We start from the raw sequence: 20,805 nt of genomic DNA, 5'->3' as shown, positions 1-20,805 counted from the left end.
TAAAGAGTTTGGGAATTGATGTTCTAGAGAAAAGTCAGTCTTACTGATGAGGGTTAATCAATTAGTATTTACTGACCGGGACAGGACAAACCATTCATTTTATAAAGACACACAGAGCATTTCACTAAAATACTTTTACTCTGATTAAGTGGTGATTTTAGTAATAGTAATGATTGGTTGGTTTTCTGATACCTGAAAGAAAAAGAGCCTGTTGAATTGATACTTTGAGGGTGTTGAGTTTTAGGTCACTGGGTGACTGTAGAAATGGACCAGGAGAAGAACTGAAACTTGAGCCTTCTAAGAAATAGAAGGCCTAAAAAATGTTTAGTGTTACCCTATCCCATGACCACAATAATTGAGAAAAAGGCCTTTCCGTTCCCTCTTCCCTACCCTCCCCCTTCTCCCCTACCCTCTCCTCCCCGCTCCCCTCCCCCTCCTCTCCCCTCCCCTCCCCCTCCTCTCCTCTCCCCTCCCCTCCCCCTCCTCTCCCCTCCCCTCCCCCTCCTCTCCCCTCCCCTCCCCCTCCTCTCCCCTCCCCTCCCCCTCCTCTCCCCTCCCCTCCCCCTCCTCTCCCCTCCTCCTCCTCTCCCTCCCCCTCCTCTCCCTCACCCCTCCCAACCTTCCCCCTCCTTCTCTGTCCCCCTCCCCCTCCCTCCCTGTCTTCCTCCCACCCCCCACTCCCTGTCTTCCTCCTTGTCTTCCTTCCTCCTTGTCTTCCTTCCTCCTTGTCTTCCATCCTCCCTTCCTTCCTTCCTGTCTTTCCTTTCCTTTCTTTCCTTTTTCTTCTTTCCTTCCTGTCTTCCCTCCTCTCCGTCTGTCCCCTTCTCCTTGTCCCCTTCTCTCTGTCTTGCCTTTCCTTTCCTTCTGTCTTTTTCTTTCTCTCTTTCTCTTTCTTTTTCACTCTTCCTTTTTTTAATCTCCCTTTTACTTGCCTTCTCTCTTCTTTCATTCCTTCCATGCTTTCTTTTTTTTAGTGGTATTTATACTTTGTGAGCAATCAGACTATAGCTTGCAGAATAGTTGGGAGAGGCCAAAAATGCCCCTGAGAATACAAGCAAGGAACTTCTTAGTGAGCATATGAACATCCTCACTCCAACTGGAGGATAACATTGTTCATACTTCAAGGGCTAAAAAGCTGAGAGAAGGTCTCTGCTTTCTGTTACTTTTAGCACTCGAGTCATTTCTGCATGTATTTCTACTGATTACTTTTTCTCCTATTTTGGTTCATATGTTTTCTGCTTCTTTGCTTGTCTAGTGATTTTGGATTAGATGAGTGATATTGTGAATTTTACTGTGCAGGATGGCTGAATTTTTTTTCTATTCCTGTAAATATTTTTTTGGCATTGTTCTAGGATGTAGTTAAGTTACCTGGAAAAAGTGACATCCTTTTGAGAGGCTTGCTTTTAAGTTTTGTTAGGTGGAATCACAGCAGTCTTTAGTCAGCTCACTAAGGACCAATACTCTTCTAAATACTTACCATAATGTCATATGAATTTCCATGTTTTTCCACTTCGGCTGGTAGGAATACCTGTGTCATCTCTAAGCATCGTTCTGTTAATTCTTCTAGTAGTTCTTATCTGGCTTTGTACATCTGCTGATCAATACTTTCAGCTAAAGTCTCAAGGGGACCTCTGCAAATCTACAGTGTTCACTGTTCAGCTTTCTCTTCTGTAGTAAATTGCACAGTGAACTCTAGTCCCCTTAGCCTTCCTGAGCCCCCAGTTCTCCTTAACTCAGGGAGATCACCAGGCCCCACCAGGATTCCTGTATCTGCCCTGTGACCTGGAGATTCTCTGCAGGCAATAGGTTGGGGCAGTCGTAGGGTCCACTTTGTTTTCCTCCTCTTCGGCTTCACTGTCCTGTGTTACCTGATGTCCAATGTCTGAAAACTACTGTTTCACGTATCTTGTGTGCTTTTGTAGTTTTAGGTGAAAGGTAAAACTAGTTTCTTATTATTCCACATTGGCCAAAGCAGAAGTTTTGGAAGTCTTTTTTTAAGGTCTAAAACACTTCTACTTTGAGAGTCAATTGAAATGGTCTTTTCCACAATAATTATTTTCTGACCTATGGTTTAAAGATAAGTCATGGAAATTTTATGCCACTATTTTTTTTTAAGTCTGATTACGGTTAAATTCAGGGGGCTATTTCCTCCTAGATTCACAGAGTTTATAATGTTTCCTACTCACAATAATTGTACTTCTGCTTCCTCTTTGCATGTGTTACTTTAATGGGAATGTATATTTCCTTTTCGTTAAGGCTGCCTTCAACAATTTGTCATAAAGTCACTTCTGTTAGTGAATTCTATTTTTTCTGTTACTTTACTCTATCCTTAGTACCAAAGAGCTCCTTATGTGACACCAATTTATTACTAAAATGTCGCTTTGTTTATGTTCTTGGAATTCTTCATACATTGACTATCCTCAGATGTCGAATGTTGTAGGCCTGTGTGGCAGGGACTCTCTTCCATTTATTCTATTTTTAATCTAATTCTTGACAAACCCAATTTTTCTTTTCTTCCTCTTTCCATCTCATGTAGGGACTGGCATAAAGGGCAATCCATAAAATTACAAATGATGAATTTTTTTGGTTTTAACTATTATTCATACATTTAAGATATGGTCACAATTTTTATTTCTTACTAGTAATTCATTTTATTGTTTAACTTTTAGGTTCTGGGGTACATGTGCAGGTTTGTTATATAGGTACATTTGTGTCATGGGGGTTTGTTGTACAGATTATTTCATCACCCAGGTATTAAGCCCAGTACCCATTAGTTACTTTTCTTGATCCTCTCCCTTCGCTCACTTTCTACCCTCTGGTAAGCCCCAGTGTCTGTTGTTCCCCTCTATGAAACACAATGGTCTTAATTGGAAAATTCAATTTTTTTCAGGTGATTCTAAGTATGACTTGCTATGTAAAGAAGAATTTATTGAACTCAAAGACATATTCTCTGTGAAACTGAAACGGCGTTGTTCTGTTAAACAGCAGAGAAGTGGTACTTTATTAGGTATCACACTCTTCATCTGCTTGAAAAAGGAACAAAATAAACTAAAGAATTCTACACTTGATCTTATTAATTTAAGTGAAGACCACTGTGACATATGGTTTAGACAGTTCAAGAAAATATTGGCAGGTAAGTACTCCTCATGGGAAATTTTAATCAGCCCAGTTTCCTTGATATACATGATTAATCTAGACATGTTTTGAGTAAAAACAACTTTAGTGATGTTGAGATAGTTTCCTTCTGTTCCTAGTTTTTGTCATGAGAAAGTGTTGAAATTTGTTAAATACTTTTTCTACATTAATTGAGATAATCATAATTTTCCCTACATCCTGTTAATGTGGTATCTTATATTAATTGATTTTCATATGTTTAACATCCTTGCATTCCAGGAATAACTCACCAATGGCCATGGTGTATAATCTTTTAAAGATGCTATTGAATTTGGTTTGTTAATATTTTGTTGAGGATGTTTGCATCAATATTCATAAAACATATTGTTCTGTAGTTTTTCTGTACTGTTTGTCTGACTTTGGCATCAGGGTAATACTGGCCTCATAGAATGAGTTAGGAAGTAACTCTTGAATGACTATTTTCATGAAGAAGCTTCAATAATCTGAAATAAAATACTTAAATAATTTAGTTCACCTGAGAGTTGTTTTTAGAAGCGTATTTATTTTTCTATTAATGTCTTTTTTGAACTATATAAGAATGTATTTTCCTTCCACTCACACCTTGATGGCAAGGGTGTATTTGTACTCTGTGGCCTGAAAATAAGAATTTTTTGAATAATCTTAAGAGGCCATGCTTTATACTCTGGTAATTGAGAATTACCTATTTCACAGTAGCTTTTTCTAAAGGTTAATTTCCAGAGAAAAGAGAACATGTTTATTAGGATATATCTCTTAATGAATTCAGTGTATCTGAAATTTCTAAATGACATTTTCATATTTTGCATACTAAATAAAATTCATAAGTACAAATATAATGCAATTTGGATTTCTAGAAGTTATCTAGTTAAAATATGATCTTAGGATTTTTTTTTGTCTTAGATTTATGAATCTTGCTTGTTTTTCTGTTAATTCATTTCTTCTTGTTTGCTGCATCAATCAGATCAGAGTAGAGGCAGCTTGTATAGTTGATGGCACAGTTTAGGGTTAGATGGCACAGGATAGAAATGGGTGCTAGACAAAGAGCAGTCACAGAGGCATGTTAGAAATTTCCAGTTCCAGCATCATTGATCAAGAAAACCATGAGGACCCAAGTTGATCAAAGGCAGCCAGCCAATAAAGCTATGCTCACGCGAGATGAGCTGAAGTGACATTACATTAAAATTGGAAGACCCTCTTACTAAGTGGCTCCATGCTTCCCTGCTAGCCCCTTTGGGACTTCCAAGAAGACTTGGTTATTTCAAGAAGACAAGAACCCACAGAGGCTGTAGTTTAGTTTATCTCTCTGGAAACATAGAGAATATGTATAATTAAATAAAAGCACTTTAATAGTGAATCCTTTACAGTGTTATTTGAAATTTATGTCAAGTGATTTAAAAAGTAAAAATAAAAATGAAAATTAATAATTTCAGTGGAAGTAAATTGATTAACATGACCAGGAATACATAAAACTTGCATGGTCTTGTCTATAAAATAAGGATATGTCATTTAATTAGGAGAGTCAAAGCTCTTTCTTGCGCTTAAGGTCTGAGGAACTCTTCTCCCATGGGGCTTATGAAGGGCTACACAGAGGCAACTTCCTCAATATATCTCAGCCATAAAACCAAGAGAAAGTAAGAAGCAGAGGACATCACAACAAAGCTCAATTCAGTAAAAGCAATTTTATAGGAGTAGAGGGACTTGTCAAAAACAAAAACAACAACAAAAAACAATGTCCAAATATTTATTCAGCTTAATGAGTGATGTTTTTGTTTGATCTAGGGTTAAAATCTAGACAAATTACAGAGATGAATAAACTACATATCCTTTAGTCTACCATCCTCTGAAAATGTTACTTTTTGAAACTTTGATTTTGATAAGAGCTGGAGGCACTCAGGGAGTCATTCTCTGGCATGGTCTTGGAGTACAGAGTGATTTTGCTGATTAAAAGCAAATAGATTTACTTTTAAAATCAACTCATACAAACAAACTGTTAAAATCCTCTAATGAGAGTGAAGAAACCTAACCAAGACTGACTGATACATTACTGCTCCATCTCTGCACCAAAGTGGACTCAGGGAGGCCTGTAGGAGATGCCAACTCCTTATCCTACTCCCCACAAAGACAGTTCTTGGCTATCTTCATCAGACACAAATGAATGGTTGAGGCTCCAAAGCTCTCTACCAATTCTTGTGTTACACTGGCACTTTTAAAAAATTTTATTTATTTTTTATTTATTTTTGAATGGAGTCTCACTCTGTTACCCTGGCTGGAGTGCAGTGGTGTGATCTTGGCTCACTGCACCCTTTGCCTCCCGGGTTTGAGCAATTCTCCCTGCCTCAGCCTCCCGAGTAGCTGGGATTACAGGCACCCGCCACTACGCCTGGCTAATTTTTGTATTAGTAGAGATAGGGTTTCGCCATGTTGGCCAGGCTGGTCTTGAACTCCTGAGCTCAGGTAATCTGCCCACCTTGGCCTCCCAAAGTGCTGGGATTACAGGTGTTAGCCACCAAACCTGGCTGGCACTTCTCTTAAAATTAATATCTCAAGAAGTTTTTTCTTTAAGAATCTTCTTTCAATTGCAGGTCCATGTAGTTCTGGTATTCATTAAAGTGCCTATCCCAGGGGTTTTGGTATGTTGTGTTTCAATTTTCATGTTTCAATTTTTTTGATTTATGCATTAATTTTGTTTTTTCAGAATTCAGGTGCAGATTGTTTAGTTTCCATGTATTTGTGTCGTTTTGAGAATTCCTCTTGTTCTTCATTTCTAATTTTATTTCATTATGACCTCAGAAGACACTTGCAATGATTTTGATTTTTTTTATCTTACTGAGATGTGACTTACGACTATGTGGTCAATTTTAGAGAATGTTCCATGTACAGATGTGAAAAATGTATATTTTGTGTTGTTGGGTGGAATATTCTGTAGATGTCTGTCAGGTCCATTTGGTCAAGAGTCTGATTTAAGTCCAGTGTATACCTTTGTTAGTTTTCTGCCATGGTGATCTGTCTGGTGCTGTGAGTGGGGTGTTGAAGTCCCCCACTATTATTGTATAGCTTTTTTTCCCCATAGGTCTAGTAGTATTTGTTTTATGAACCTGGGTGCTCCAACATTGAGTGCATATTTATTTAGGATAGTTAAATCTTCTGGTTGGATTGAACCCTTTATAATTATATAATGCCCTCCTTTGTCTCTTTTTGATGTTGTTGGTTTAATGTCTGTTTCTTCTCATACAAGTATAGCAACATCTGTTCTTTTTTAATTTTCTATTTGCATGCTAGATCTTTCTCCATCCCTTCACTTTGAGCCCATGGTTGTCATTACATGTGAGATGGGTCTCTTGAATTCAGCAGAAGGTTAGGTCATTTAAAAAATCTAATTTGCCACTTTATGTCCTTTAAGTGGAGCATTTAGGCCATTTATGTTCTAAGTTAATATTGATATTTGAGGTTTTGTTCCTATACTTTTGATATTTGAGTATTGTTAGGTAGTTGCTTTCTAGTTTGAATTGTGTAATTGTTCTATAAGATCTCTGAGCTTTGTACTTTTGTGTGCTTATATGGTAGCAAGTATTGTTCTTTTGTTTCCATGTTTAGAACTCCTTGGAGTATTTCTTGTATGGCAGGTGTGGTGGTAACAAATTCCCTTAGTGTTTGCTTGCCTGGGAAAGACTTTATTTCTCCTTCATTTATGAAGCTTAGTTTGGCAGATTATGAAATTCTTGGCTGGCATTTTTTTTTTTTTCTTTAAGGAGGCTAAAAGTAGGTCCCTGATCTCTTCTTGCTTGTAAGGTTTCTGCTGAGAAGTCCTCTATTAGTCTGATTGGATTTCCTTTATAGGTAATTTGGCCCTTTTCTCTAGATGCCTTTCATATTTTTTCTTTGGTGTCCTTGCATAGTCTGATGGACTATATTCCTTGGGGATGGTCATCTTGTATCTTGCAGGTGTTTTCTGAATTTCTTGTATCTGGATGTTAACCTCTCTGGCAAGATTAGGGAAATTTTCCTGAATTATTGCCTCAAATATGTTTTCCAAATTGCTTACTTCTTCCTCTTCTCCATCAAGAATGCCAGTAAGTCATAGGTTTGGTTGCTTTACATAATCCCATATTTATCAAAGGCTTTGTTCATTTTTCAGATTCTTTATGTTTGTCTAACTGGGTCAATTTGAAAAGGTGGTCTTCAAGCTCTGAAATCTTGTCTTCTGCTTGGTGTAGTCTGTTGTTAAAGCTTCCAAGTGTTGTTTTGTTTTGTTTTGAGATGGAGTCTCACTCTGTTGCCTAGGCTGGAGTGCAGTGGCATGATCTTGACTCACTGCAACCTCTGCCTCCTGGGTTCAAGCGATTCTCCTGCCTCACCTTCTGGAGTAGCTGGGATTACGGGTGAGTGCCACCACCCCCGACTAATTTTTGTATTTTTTAGTAGAGACAAGGTTTTGCCATGTTGGCTGAGCTGGTCTCGAACTCCTGAACTCAGGTGATTTACCCATCTTGGCCTCCCAAAGTGCTGTGATTACAGGTGTGAGCCACCATGCCTGGCCTGCTTCCAAGTGTATTTTGATGTTCCCTTTAGTTAATTTTTCAATTCCAAAAGTTCTATTTGGTTTTATCTTAATATGGCTATCTCATGTTTCATATCCTGCATTGTGTTTCTGGTTTATTTGAAATGGATTTTAAATTTCTCTTGGATCTCACTGAGTTTCTTGCAATACATATTTTGTTTTTTTAGTCTGTCATTTCAAAGTTTTCAACTTGGTTAGGATCCATTGCTATAGAGCTAGTGCAATTCTTTGGAGGTATGAAGACACTCTTTTTGTAGTGTTGGAGTTCTTGGGCGGATTCCTTCTTATCTGAGGGAGCTGTTGATTCTTATTTTTGAATTTCCTATTGGTTGGGCGGGGCTTAAACTTTTTTTTTTTTCCCTTGAGGGTATGACTATGGTGTATGTTGTGTGTGATCATTCGACTTTGTTTCTGGGTGCTTTCAGGGGGCCAAGGCTCTTTATGGATTCCTTGGGCGTGGTAGCTTTCTTAGATGCTGCTTATTGTAGCAGTGTATTGGATTTGTGAGCTGACACTCTATCTCATGTGGGGCTGAGGGTGCAGAAGTCTCAGGAAGCTTATTTTGTGGAGTAGTGCTAAGCCTTTCTGGTAGTGGGCTTTTTATTTGATAGTACAGTTCAGGCTGCAATCCAGTAGGTGGCACTTAAAAAATAAGAACCAGCTTGCCCTCAGTTAGGCTGATGTCCAGTAGAAGCACCTGTCCTGACAGGGGAGTGACAGGAAGAGATTGTGTTGGTGTGTGCCGAGGCCTTTGGGGTCGCTGGTTGGGGGGAGATGGGGGGAGGTGCACTAGCTCCTCATGCAGGAATGTGATCTGCTTTTCTATCATACCCCATCAGAGGGCTCATGACCTTCAGTTCATAAAGATTTTTTCCTTGGGTTCCCAGCCATAGTCTGGCTGTAGGTTATGCATATGCCCCTCTGAAGGCAACCACCAAAATGGTCTTGGGGCAGAGCCTCTTCCCCCAGTCTAGGGCAGACAACTCCATGACTTGTATGTCCTCCATTGCTGGGACACTGCTGCTCTGTGTAGGGATGGGGAGTTGGGCCCCACCCTTTATGTAAGCCTAAGTGGCATTCTCACTTTCAGCAGGGGTGGAGCCATCTTGAAAACCATGAAAAACTCTTTCTTCGAGTACCTGTGCTGGCCCCCAGTGGGAAGAACCACTGCTGCGTCTTCAACAGTGTGTGGGGTGGGAGGGTATTGCCACAGATGACCCCCTCTCCATATCCGTTCCTTGACATGGTGTTGCCCCCTTTAGCGATTGGCACTGTGCCCACCTTTCCTTTGTCCCAAAGGGGTTTTGGCAAGTTGTGTCCCTCTCCCTTATAGGTGGCCTACACTGGGGGGGTTAGATCTTTAGAGGTTCCATAGCTCCCTGGGAACTTGCTGGCCCCCTGGGCTTTTCAAAGTCAGAACAGGTTATGAGGTATGTTTGCAGGGGATCTGGTGCTACAGAGACTCAAGGGTGGAGAATCCCTGGGCAGAGCAGAGGCCCACCACTGGTGCACAAGCAATATGGTGACCACCATCTCAGTTTGGGTCTGAGGGGAGTATGGGAACCCCTGCAGGAGCTGGCCACCCAGTTCTCTATCCCTGGGAAATTCCTAAATTACCACCAATAACATTGCCCTGGGTCACAAGGGTGGGGCCTTGAATTCTTTGGGGGTTGATCTCTGCCAGACTCTAGCTACTTTTCCTTTCTGCACCCCAGCTTCTTCCCATGGGCACTCCAAAAGGTCCTGGCTCTCTTTCCCCAGTTTTCCATTAGAAACTTGTCCATTTGACAGTAACTTTGATCTCCTTTCTAAGAAGAGCTGGCATCCAAGGTCTGTGGTCAGCTATGTTGGAAAAAAGAAGGAGAAAAAAACTAGTTTGTATTAAATTCTGAAAGACTAGTGGCACTGGTTAAGTCTTTAAAGGATTGTTAACAAAAGAAAATCTTTTTAAACCAAACTCCTAATTTTATCAGAATTGTAACTGAAAATATAAATGTATGAAAACATAGGCATTATGTAAAATTTGCTCAATAAAAGAATAGGAAAAACTACTATTTATCTTGGACTGATAGCATGTTAGTTTGAGATTTGAACCCTTTCTACTCTAGTAAGTAGTGGTGGGAAAAATTCATTGTAGGAGTCTGCAGACATAACAAACTATCATTAGACTGCCAGGACCTCCACATAATAAAGCAAGCAGAGAATGTCAAATAAGTATGTGAAAAATGATCAAAAATGAGAAATTGAAAATATAAATAGGGTGCTATTAAAAAAGGATAGCATTTATGTTATGACATATGTACACATGAATATCACTTTTTAGAATTTCATCCTTCTTAGGACTTATTCCTGAGTCCGAGGATTGAGAGGTTCTGATAAAATAAGTCTCAGTGGGTTCCAGGCATGGGCTTTCTTTAAAAGTCTCTCCAGGGATTCTAATGTGTTGCCAGGACCAAGTACCATGGATAGCCAAGATCTCATCAACGCAGTTTGATTGAATGAACTTATGTAGAACCCTGAATGCCACACTTAACCAAAGAAACCTTTCCAGGGATTAATTATAGGTGACAGAACATGCTATATTCTTATTAAATATTATTAAAAGTTAAGCAATACCCATTCCTGATTCATGTAAAATTCTCACTTATTTTCCAAGAGTTTTACTGTATGACTGGTTTATGGGATGCTTGGAAAAGGTTGACAGACATGGCAAAGGTTCCTGCAGTGTTTCTCTTTGTCCATCAACAGCCCTAGCTCATAACCTCTACCCTTTCAGCTAAAAGCAATGAGCTCTTCAGAAATGATTCATTCTATTTATACTTGGGATAAGTAACATCAGGCAGCCTTCCCTAGGGCTTCTCACGGGCCCTGGTGGCATTTTTATTCTAAGGGAGGGTTATATTTTTACATGTAATTGGTCATGATTATACTAAAAACAAGTAATTGGTGTCTTATACAAGAAAATTATATTTCTGCTTTAGTCATTGACAGAGTATCCTGAGAATAGGAGTTAAGAAGTATATTCATTGTCATCTTATTTCTGATATATTTCAAATTCTTTTGCTAGGAAGAAGCCCTTTTGACTATGCTTTATGTAACAAAACTTCTTCGGAGAAACAATTTAGATAAACTTTGTCAGATCTTATGTGATTATATTCAAAATTCTAATTGAAGATTCTCTAAACATTTTCAGTAAAATGTTGAATTAAGTTTTCATGCTGTTAAATAAGTTAACATGTCTTCCTTTACTAAAGTCATTATTATAAAAATGTAAATCCTAATGATAATAGCTGATGTTTATTAAGCATTTAGTATGTACCATTTTTTGATAGCAACTTTTATGAATTATCTCATTAAATCTTCATAATAATAGCATCAAGAAGTACAAATATGTTTTCATGTAAGAAGGGAAATAAAATTATGAGTTTTGCTGTGAGGTTTGAAGAATGAAAACAATGCATGACTTAGAAAATAGTATAATTAAGTGAATTTTATTATCATTATCATCTCTTAGTTTATAAATGAAAAAACTAAGGCTTACATAATGTAAAAATCAGTTAACAAGGTTAAACAACCAGTAGATGGTAGAGGAGGAGCTGGGAATAAATCTGTACATGTCTGAATCTGGAGCAGGAACCCTTAACTGATGTGTCATTCTAGCAGGTCATCAGTTACTCTACAATACCTATTAAGTATACTTTATTTACTGTGTTTAGATTTATAGTAGATTTAGACTCTACTGTAAAAACAAGGACTTCAGACACCTGCTAGAAAGTATCCATATCATCTTGTTTGAAAGTTGTCCCGCTCTAGTGTTCTTTTCTAATCATGATGATTCAGAACTCCAAACTCTTGAAGCAGGGCAACCCGTAGGGTCAGCATTCATAATTTCTCAATACTTAAAAAAGTTTCCTCATGACTGTTGCTATTATTGAGATTTCTCAAATGTCTTGGCCTGAATTGGGTGTGCACTATGAAAAAAAAATGGCAGACATTTCTTTTTGTTAACTTAAAGGAATTTTAAAAACACATACAAACACACTGATTTGTGACAGATTACCAGGCTTTATGTTTAGCAGTGTTTCCTAAGCAAAACACAAATTCTGTAAATCTACAGAATTAGATAAAACATTGACTCAATCCTTAGATGAGAGTATAATGGATTATCACTTAATAACTTTCTGTCACTGAAAATAAATGATGAAAAAGTAATAAAGTTCTACTCTCACAGTATGAATAAATAGGAAATACATAATATTTTAAATTAGGCAACAAATCATTAAGCCCCCAGCATTCATTAGACTATCATTAATGATAATAAAATTGTGTGGTATTTATACAGATATTATATGTAACTCCAGGAATTTTGTTATAATTGTGTATGAATATATTTGTTGTTTGAGGCAGGTAGATGGATATTTGCAGCGGCTATGTGCTGAAGCATTCTGGTAATAGTTTTCAAATCAACCATTTTTTTCTCCTTGTCGATCATCTTTAAAGCAAAAGCACCGTTTTTTACTATATTTTTTGAAAAAATACATTAGGTGTAAAATTATATATTTTGAAAAAGTTCACTTTCTGTTTTTACTAGTTTCACACCTTTGTTATTTTTTCAATGGAAGGAGCAGAGATAGGCAAAAGCGAAGCCTGTGTGTGTGGTCAGGTTCCTGGGCCCTTCATAGCATCTGATGCCAAGCTGTGTTCTCTTTTGTGTCAGTGCCTTCCCACTTGCTAATTATGTGACAGAGCTAGGGACTTCCCTCTGTCTAGAATGCCCCCCATCTCTTGTTTGCCTAGTGAAATCTGGTTTGAAGTTCAAGGTCTGATACAAACCGGGTGATCCTCTGCAAAACTAACTGTACCTGAGCAAACCAGGCACTTACTCTTTTATATGTTCCTGGCACTGCTGATACTCTGATAGAAAACATCATCACTTAATGCTAACTGTGGGCTCACAAAGGGGATACTTTTACTGTAAGAAGACTGTAACTCTTCTTAGCACAGAGATTAGTAAGTACTTGAAACAGAGTTTCACATATAATAAGTGTTCAATAAATTTTATTTTTTATTTCTAACACTTGGCACAGTGCCTAGCTCAGTAAATGTTGGTGAAGTGAACTGAGTATACTCCTTATCTATTATGTGGTAGGCATTATTCTAGTTGCTTCTGTTATAAACCAACTCATTTAATCCTTATCACAGCACTTTTATTGTGGTCAATATTTTTTAATCCTCACAGATGGCTAAGGAATCAGCATTCTGAGAGATTGGTTGACTTGCTTTGGGTAAGGTGCTTATAAAGTGGTAGAACAAGATTCCTATCCAGGCCTTCTGATTCAAAAACACATTTTTTTTTTAAGTAGTGTTTTCTGGAAAGGCAGGGTATAACTGACTATGCTGTGTATTTGGGACTAAGTATATTATTGTCAAGTATATTAAAAATGTCGCAACACTGGAAAGGAGTCCATCAATGGGCTATGCAGGTTGAGGGATTTGTAGATGAGAAACTGATAAATTTGGTTAGCAAGGAAAGCCATCAAGCTGTGAACCCTTTATATTGGCAAAAGAGAGGGTCCTTTGAAATCTAAGGGAACAGAACTTTCCTGTTCTCCAAGTTTGGAGCAGAATAGGTAAGCTCCAGGCAGTCTAATGCCCAACTTTTACCAGTGGTGTTTTAGTTTTTTTTTTTTTTCCCAAAAGGAAAATGATGTAATTCTTTAAATACTTCTGAATTGTCTATCTTTTCAAAAATAAAAATTTTCATTTTGCAGTACATACAGAATCAAAAGACTTTCAAGTCCTAACTCCACAAATGTTTATTTTGAAGCTCTTTAAACTGTTTACCACGGATATTAGTAAATCTGTCAGAAATGAGGTGACTTACTTATCCTTGTCCCACCAGATATGTGGGAAGGATGATCACACAAGATAGCATGGATGGGTCCTCTATTTATCTCTTTTTACTTGAATGGAAAATACATCATTCAGATTAATCAATTAGTCATTGTGACTGATAGAATTTTTATATGGATAATCTGGGTTTGGTTCCTAGCTTTACCACTTACTTGGGGTCTTTATGTCTTCTATGGTCTCCTATCTGTAAAGGGAAGTTGATAATGCCAATCTAGCTAGGTTACTGAGATGCTTAAATATGTAATGTATGCAAAGCAGCAGGTAGTCAATAAAGGGTAACTCTTACTATTATTGTATAGCTCTCCAGGTATGTATTGAGCTTCTATAGAATCCATAGCCCCAAACTCTTTAGCCCTTTGAGACCAAGATTAAGCATTGTCTTTCCAGAGGAGAGGGTGAGAGAGATTGCCATTATACTAATAGAATTCATCATTATCACCGTCATCATCATCATCATGATTTCTTGGTGTGTCATGGAATGTATTGTGTTTCACATTACCAACAGATGTTAATTTTCACAACATCCCTGAGAGAAGAAACTATGATTACATTTTACAGATAAGGTCATGCAGCTATAAAGTTGTGAAATTGGGATTCAAACTCAGGCAGTCTGTCCCCACAGTCCATGTTCTTAACCCACCATGCTCTCCTGACACTTGAAAAGTTAGGAGGCATACTCCATAGCCTGTAATGTTGCTGCAGAGAGAATCTAATTTTAAATCCAGTGAAGTACATTAGTTGCTGTCTTTGATATGCCATTCAGATTGTGCTATCCTTATGATGCCTACCTTGGTTGTATATGTAACTGGGCATCAAATATATAAATACTCAAAAAGTGATAGGTGCCAATAAAATATTTTATAGTTAATACTTATGTAATCTGTGTTCTCTGAGGGCTGGTTCTAAAATACTGCTCTATATTTGACTTCTGGTTAAAACAATAAACTTTGCTCATATTAATTATATAGTTGATACCATTCTCATGTTGCTAACATGTCTGTAAGTAACAGTTGAAATTGATCTGGCAATTTTAGAGCTGTCAGACCCAGGAGATGAGAGAAACATTTAAAATGTTTATAACATTAAATCAGCTGAGTCAAGAGAGAGAAAGAGAAAGATGATTCAGATTTCTTGTACTGGTGGATGTAAGTGCTTGGAACTGAAATAAAGGAGAAGGTGTAGGGAGGGAGAAAGATAAAGAAGTCTTCCCTTTATACAAGTTGAAATTGAGTTTCCTTTGAGATATAGAGGTGAAGACATTTTAAGAAACTTCTTAAAACTCTCTAATGTTTGGCACAACTCACTTTTCGGCACAACAGAATATTCTAGGTTTATCTCACACCTTCCTTGCCCCAGCCCAGGAATCAGCCATTTCTCTAAGAAACTCTGGTTCATTTTGGTGGGGAACAGTATTGGGAAACCAAGATCTGGGAGCTAAATATACTCCTAGTGGTTAGGAGGTCATAACTTGTAGACTCTTGCAGCTGACGGAGTTAGGACATATTTATTAGAAATCATGAGTTTATATTGATCTTGCTAGGATCTATCCAATCCTACAAGATTCTTCCCTGTGTCTCTCCTTTCTATTTGTGTATCCTTTCTTCCATATTAAGAACTGTGGCTCCCAACAACAAGGCATGTGCCCATTTGCCCAATCGTATGATGTATAAAAACTACTTTGAGAAAAGTGGCAGCCAAACCACTAAGAAAAATAAACTTGCTGAAATGAGTTCAAGATTTATTGGCAGCTCTTTTTTTGGCCCCTAGACTGAAAGTATATATTTCAAGTATTGTGTTCAAAAATTATTTGGGTTAGCTTTTTCCACCTTTCATAATAGTAATATTATTTACTTGAAATACAGTTGGCTTTGTTTCTATATTCAGTTTTTTTCTCTCTATCTTCATTAATTTCATTATATATATTTAATATGTAGGACATTAACATGTTTCCAAAAGAAGAAAACACTCCTTCCTGTATCATTTCCACCTCATCTCTCTTACCCCTTATAGGTAACCAATTGCACTGGTTTCTGGTTTATCTTACTTATATTCCTATTTGAAAAGTTACCTCATATATGTATGTTTTTTAAATTTTTATATTTTTTTTACACAGAAAGTAACATTCAGTATGTACTTTGCCACTTTCCTTTTAAACTTAACAGCGTATACTGGAAATCACTCCATATCATGTCACAGAGAGCTTCCTTATATTTTTTAATAGCTGAATAAGACTTCATTGTGTTGTCTGTACCATATTTTATTCACTTCCCCATGTGTGGACATTTTGACTGTTTCTAGTATCTGCAATTACTAATAATGCTGCAGTAAACTTTGTGCATATCGTACCTTGGTAAATTTCTAGACATTGATTTCTGGGTTAAAGGTTAAGCACATGTGTAGTTTTGTTAGATATTGATAAATTCCTTTCCATGGGGTTTATATCATTTTTAAAATATTTACCAGCAACGTATAACAGCGTCCATTACTTCAAAGCCTCACCAACAGATTGTATATTTTAAGTACTTTTATGTTTTAGAATTTTTCCAATGCGATAGGTAAACAATGGTATATCAATATAGTTTTAATACATTAAAGTTCAGCATCTTTTCAAGTTCAGCTAGTCTCAGGGCTATTCTTAATATCTTGTGAATTATCTTCATATTATTTTCCCATATTCCATAATACTTTTGGTTTTTTTCCTCCTCAATTCTGACAAGTTCTTTATATTTCAGGAATATTAGCCATTTTATTTGATATGTTACAAATATTTTTCTCCCAATATATAACTTTTCTTTTATAACGATTTTTTTTTTCATGCAAAGTTTTTAATTAAAACCTTTTATGGGCCCAGGTGCAGTGGCTCACACCTGTAATTCCAGCACTTTGGAAGGCTGAGGTGGGCAGATCATTTAAGGCCAGGAGTTCCAGACCAGCCTGACCAACACAGTGAAACCCTGTCTCTACTAAAAATAGAAGAAAATTAGCTGGGCTTGGTGGCACATGCTTGTAATCCCAGCTACTCAGGAGGCTGAGGCATGAGAATCACTTGAACCCAGCAGTTGGAGGTTGCAGTGAGTCAAGATCGTGCCACTGCACTCCAGAGTGGGCAACAGAGTGAGACTCTGTCTCAAAATTAAATAAATATATAAACAAAACCATTATGGGCCAGGTGCAGTGGCTCATTCCTGTAATCTCAGCACTCTGGGAGGTCAAGGTGGTTGAATCATTTGCGCCAAGGAACTGGACAGACCAGCCTGGGCAACATGGGAAAACCCTCTCTCTACCAAAAAAAAAAAAAAAAAAAAAAAAAAAATTAGCTGGGTGTGGTAGCATGCACCAGTAGTCCCAGTTACTCGGGCTGGTTACATGAGCCTGGGGAGGTCGAGGCTGCAGTTAGCAGTGATTGTGCCATTGCACTCCAGCCTAGGCAACAGAGTGAGACCATTTCTCTAAATACATACATACATACATACCTTTTGTGGAGTTAAATTTACACACTTTTTCTTTATTGGCTCTGGCTTTTGCATTGTAGTAAGACTTTCTTTACACTCAACTTATGGATAAATTCACCCATGTTTTCTACTAGTACTTGCATAGTTGAATTTTAGATCTCTAGTCCATTTGGAGTTTATTTTTTGTATGGTAGAAGGTATTGATCCTATCTTTTCCCAAATAGTTGTTACCCAGTTGTCCCAAAACAAGTTATTGAAAAGTCCATCTTTGTCCCAGACTGGAACAAAATGAATTAAAGACTTAAATATAAAGATTTTTACTTGTGTATCCTTTCTTCCTAGAAAGAAAACATAGGTGTAAAGCTTCATGCCGTTGAATACTTCATGCCATTGGTCTGGCAATAATATTACTATTACGAAAGGTGGAAAAAGCTAACCCAAGTAACTTTTGAACACAGTACTTGAAATATATATACTTTCAGTCTAGGGGGCCAAAAAAGGAGCTGCGAATAAATACTGAACTCATTTCAGCAAGTTTACTTTTCTTAGTGGTTTGGCTGCCACTTTTCTGAAAGTAGTTTTTATACATCATACAATTGGGCAAATGGGCAGATGCCTTGTTGTTGGGAGCCACAGTTCTTAATATGGTAGAAAGGATACACCAATAGAAATATTTATATTTAAGTCTGGCAATCATTTTTAAGATGTGAACTTGAACAGGCAACAAAAGCAAAAATAGGTACGTTGGATTACATCAAACCCAAAAGCTCTTCACAGCAAAGGAAACAGTCAATTGAGTGAAGAGACAACCTATGGAATGGGAGAAAATATTTCTAAGCCACACATCTGACAGAGGGTTAATATCCAAGATATATAAAGAACTGCAACAACTCAATAGCAAGAAAACAAATAACATGAATAAAAAATGAGCAAAGGATCTGAATAGACATTTCTCGAAAGAAGACATACCAATGGACAACATGAAAAAATGCTCAGCATCACTAACAATCAGGGAAATGCAAATTAAAACCACAGTGAGATATCGCCTCACACTTGTTAGAATGGCTGTTATCAGAAAGATAAAAGATAAGTATTGGTGGGGTGTGGAGAAAAAGGAACTCTAGCCCACTGTTAGTGACAGTGTAAATTAGTATAGCCATGATGGAAAGGAGAATGGAGGTTCCTCAAACAGTTTAAAGTAGAACTACCATATGATCCAGCAATTCCACTACTGGCAATATATCCAAAGGAAATGAAATCAGTATATTGAAGAGATCTGTATTTTAGTGATTATTGCAGCATTGTTCCCACTAGCCAAGATAAGGGATCAATCTAAGTATCTATCAATGGACAAGTGATAAAGAAAATATGGTGTGTATACACAATGGGATACCATTCAGCCTTTGAAGAGAAGGAAATCCTGTCATTTGCCACAACATGGTTGAACCTGGAGGACATTAGCTGAGTGTAATAAGCCAGCCACCAAAAGAAAAATACCACATGATCTTTCTTATATGTGGAATTTTAAAAGTTGAACTCATGGAAATAGAATAGAATGGTAGTGACCAGGGGTATGCGATAGGCTGAGGGATCAAGGAGATGTTGGTCACAGGATACAGGATTTCAGTTAGATAGGAGGAAGAAGTTCAAGAGGTCTATTGTATACCATGGTGAGTATAGTTAATAATAAAGTATACTTGAAAATTGTTAAGAGTAGATTTTCTGTTCATACCACAAAATGATAAGTATGTGAGATAATGCATATGTAAATTGGCTCAATTTAGCCATTTCACAATGTATATATATTTCAAAACATGATGTACATGATAAATATACAGTTTATTTTCAATTAAAAATTTTAAACTCTCTAATTGATCTTCAACATATAGTACACAAATCTTTTCACGACTCTTTATAATGGAACATATGTTCTTGGAATGCTAAAAATTATTTTTTTTGGAGGCCCTGCAAATAGCTAAAAATTTATCTTAAAAGCCACACCTAATTACTTACATATGATCCAGAAAGGATACTTTGAAAAAGCTTTTTAATTGATAAAATCATTAAGGTAAAACATATTCATAAAAGTATTCTCTAATAATTTTATAATTTTCTAGTTCATGAAGGATTAAATATACAACTATCTCATTTGAATTGGATTTTTTATGAGGTTAATTGTATTTAAATGCTAATTATTTTAACCAATTTTGTGGTTGACTTCTATGTAGAGTAGGGAAAAAGAATTTCCTAAAGCCAGTTACGTGTATCTCTTTTTAGTCTGGATTTTTAATTAGGAAAAGTGATATAGTTAAATAGGTCTACTCTATAGCATCTTCTAAAATGAGTAAAAATTCATTATATCAGGATAAAAATGATAAAGATATATGGATGACACATTTGGCTGAATTTTTCTTCTTTCTTCGCTGTTCTCTTGCTCTCTATTTAAATAGTCTTAGCTCTTTTATCATTTAAATTCTGAAGTATTGAGGTGATTATTCCGGCAGCAGGTGATTCTGCTAATTACTGTTCAGTCAGTTTTAGCTATTAGAAACAGGGGTATGTTTACATTGCTGGGCTGCATGTAAATTTAGAAGTTACATGGCTTTGTTTTTACTTTGACTTACGGCATTAAAATTATTTTCATCTGTGTATGTAAAGATCTGCATCTATAAGCTTTTGTGGATAATAAGGTGAAATTGATGCATTTTAATATAAATTGCCAATATAAAATATCTCTAACTCAGACCTCTACTGGAAAGTTGTCAGATCTTATGTAGGAAAGGCTTTTACCATCACTGTTACACATTAACTGGGCATAGTTTAATATTAATAGCTCCTGAGACTTGTGGTTAACTGAGGTTTCTATTTCCTGTGTTTGGGTTTTATCTTTGCAACAACTTGGTTGCTTTTCTGTGTAAAATAGTGGTGAATATACACAAGAGTATGACAAGGTTCTGGGCTCTTAACTTTGATGAACACCATGCCATTTCCATCATGCTGCACTCAAAACAGCACAGATGTGAGTCTGGGAGTGGCGTCCCTGCCGCTCTCATGAGCCTTTGTTTGGAGAACACCCTGATTAACCCCCACCCTTCACGGTTCATTGACTCACTGATAGATCAAGTTTAAACTAGTATATATTAGCACATTTGTTACCAACAGAGGAACAGTTGGCCATTCTGTTTTACATTGCTGGTTCATCGCAAACTGGCGTGCTAAAAAGGTCTATACTCTAGAGTATGAATTGGGAAGTTACCAAAGGACTGAGAACCAAGTCAGTTGCATATTAATGTTGAATTATACCTATATTTTAATCTTGGATTGTCTACTTGGGGGATGCTTACACTGTTGTCAAGTTACGAATAAATGATAATTACCACTTTGAAATTCATCTTTTTTTTTTCAAGGAGTTTAGGGGATTTAGATGTCTCAATATAGCTTTCATATTAAACAGTTTGTCATAATTGGATGAGAGCAGAGCAAGGTCATGACTACCTGATGCCTTGTGTTGGAGCATTTTAAAAATGTTTTCCAGAGAGTTATTTGTACCTAATGACTTTACATAAGTCCTTACATTATACTTTATTTCTAGGTCACCTAAAAATGTTAATTGTTTAGTCAAGAGGGTTAGGATGTGTGTCTGTTTTCTCATGAAAGAAATTAAGCTGTTCCCTTTTTATCAATTTTCTTGCAATCTAAAGGCTTTTTTTCTTACCTTCCTAACCTAGT

General features: G+C 37.0%; 1 protein-coding gene across 5 annotated transcripts in view; it reads left to right on the top strand.

Moving 5' to 3' along the window:
* CERKL (ceramide kinase like) overlaps window positions 1-20,805 on the top strand; it is a 119,308-nt gene that overhangs the window by 50,036 nt on the left and 48,467 nt on the right. For 4 of the 5 annotated variants that reach the window (XM_016950127.4, XM_016950128.3, XM_016950129.4 and 1 more), the window contains exon 2: window positions 2,891-3,133. The exons of the other annotated variant lie outside the window; for it this stretch is intronic. In XM_016950127.4, coding sequence (XP_016805616.1) covers window positions 2,891-3,133 — 243 coding nt within the window. The remainder of the gene's footprint in view (window positions 1-2,890; window positions 3,134-20,805) is intronic. 5 annotated transcript variants of the gene reach the window in all.

The sequence above is a fragment of the Pan troglodytes genome, chromosome 13, assembly GCF_028858775.2.
Source record: "Pan troglodytes isolate AG18354 chromosome 13, NHGRI_mPanTro3-v2.0_pri, whole genome shotgun sequence".
Taxonomy (NCBI): domain Eukaryota; kingdom Metazoa; phylum Chordata; class Mammalia; order Primates; family Hominidae; genus Pan; species Pan troglodytes.
Note: the sequence above shows the minus strand (reverse complement) of the source record. Positions and strands in the feature narration are given on the sequence as shown.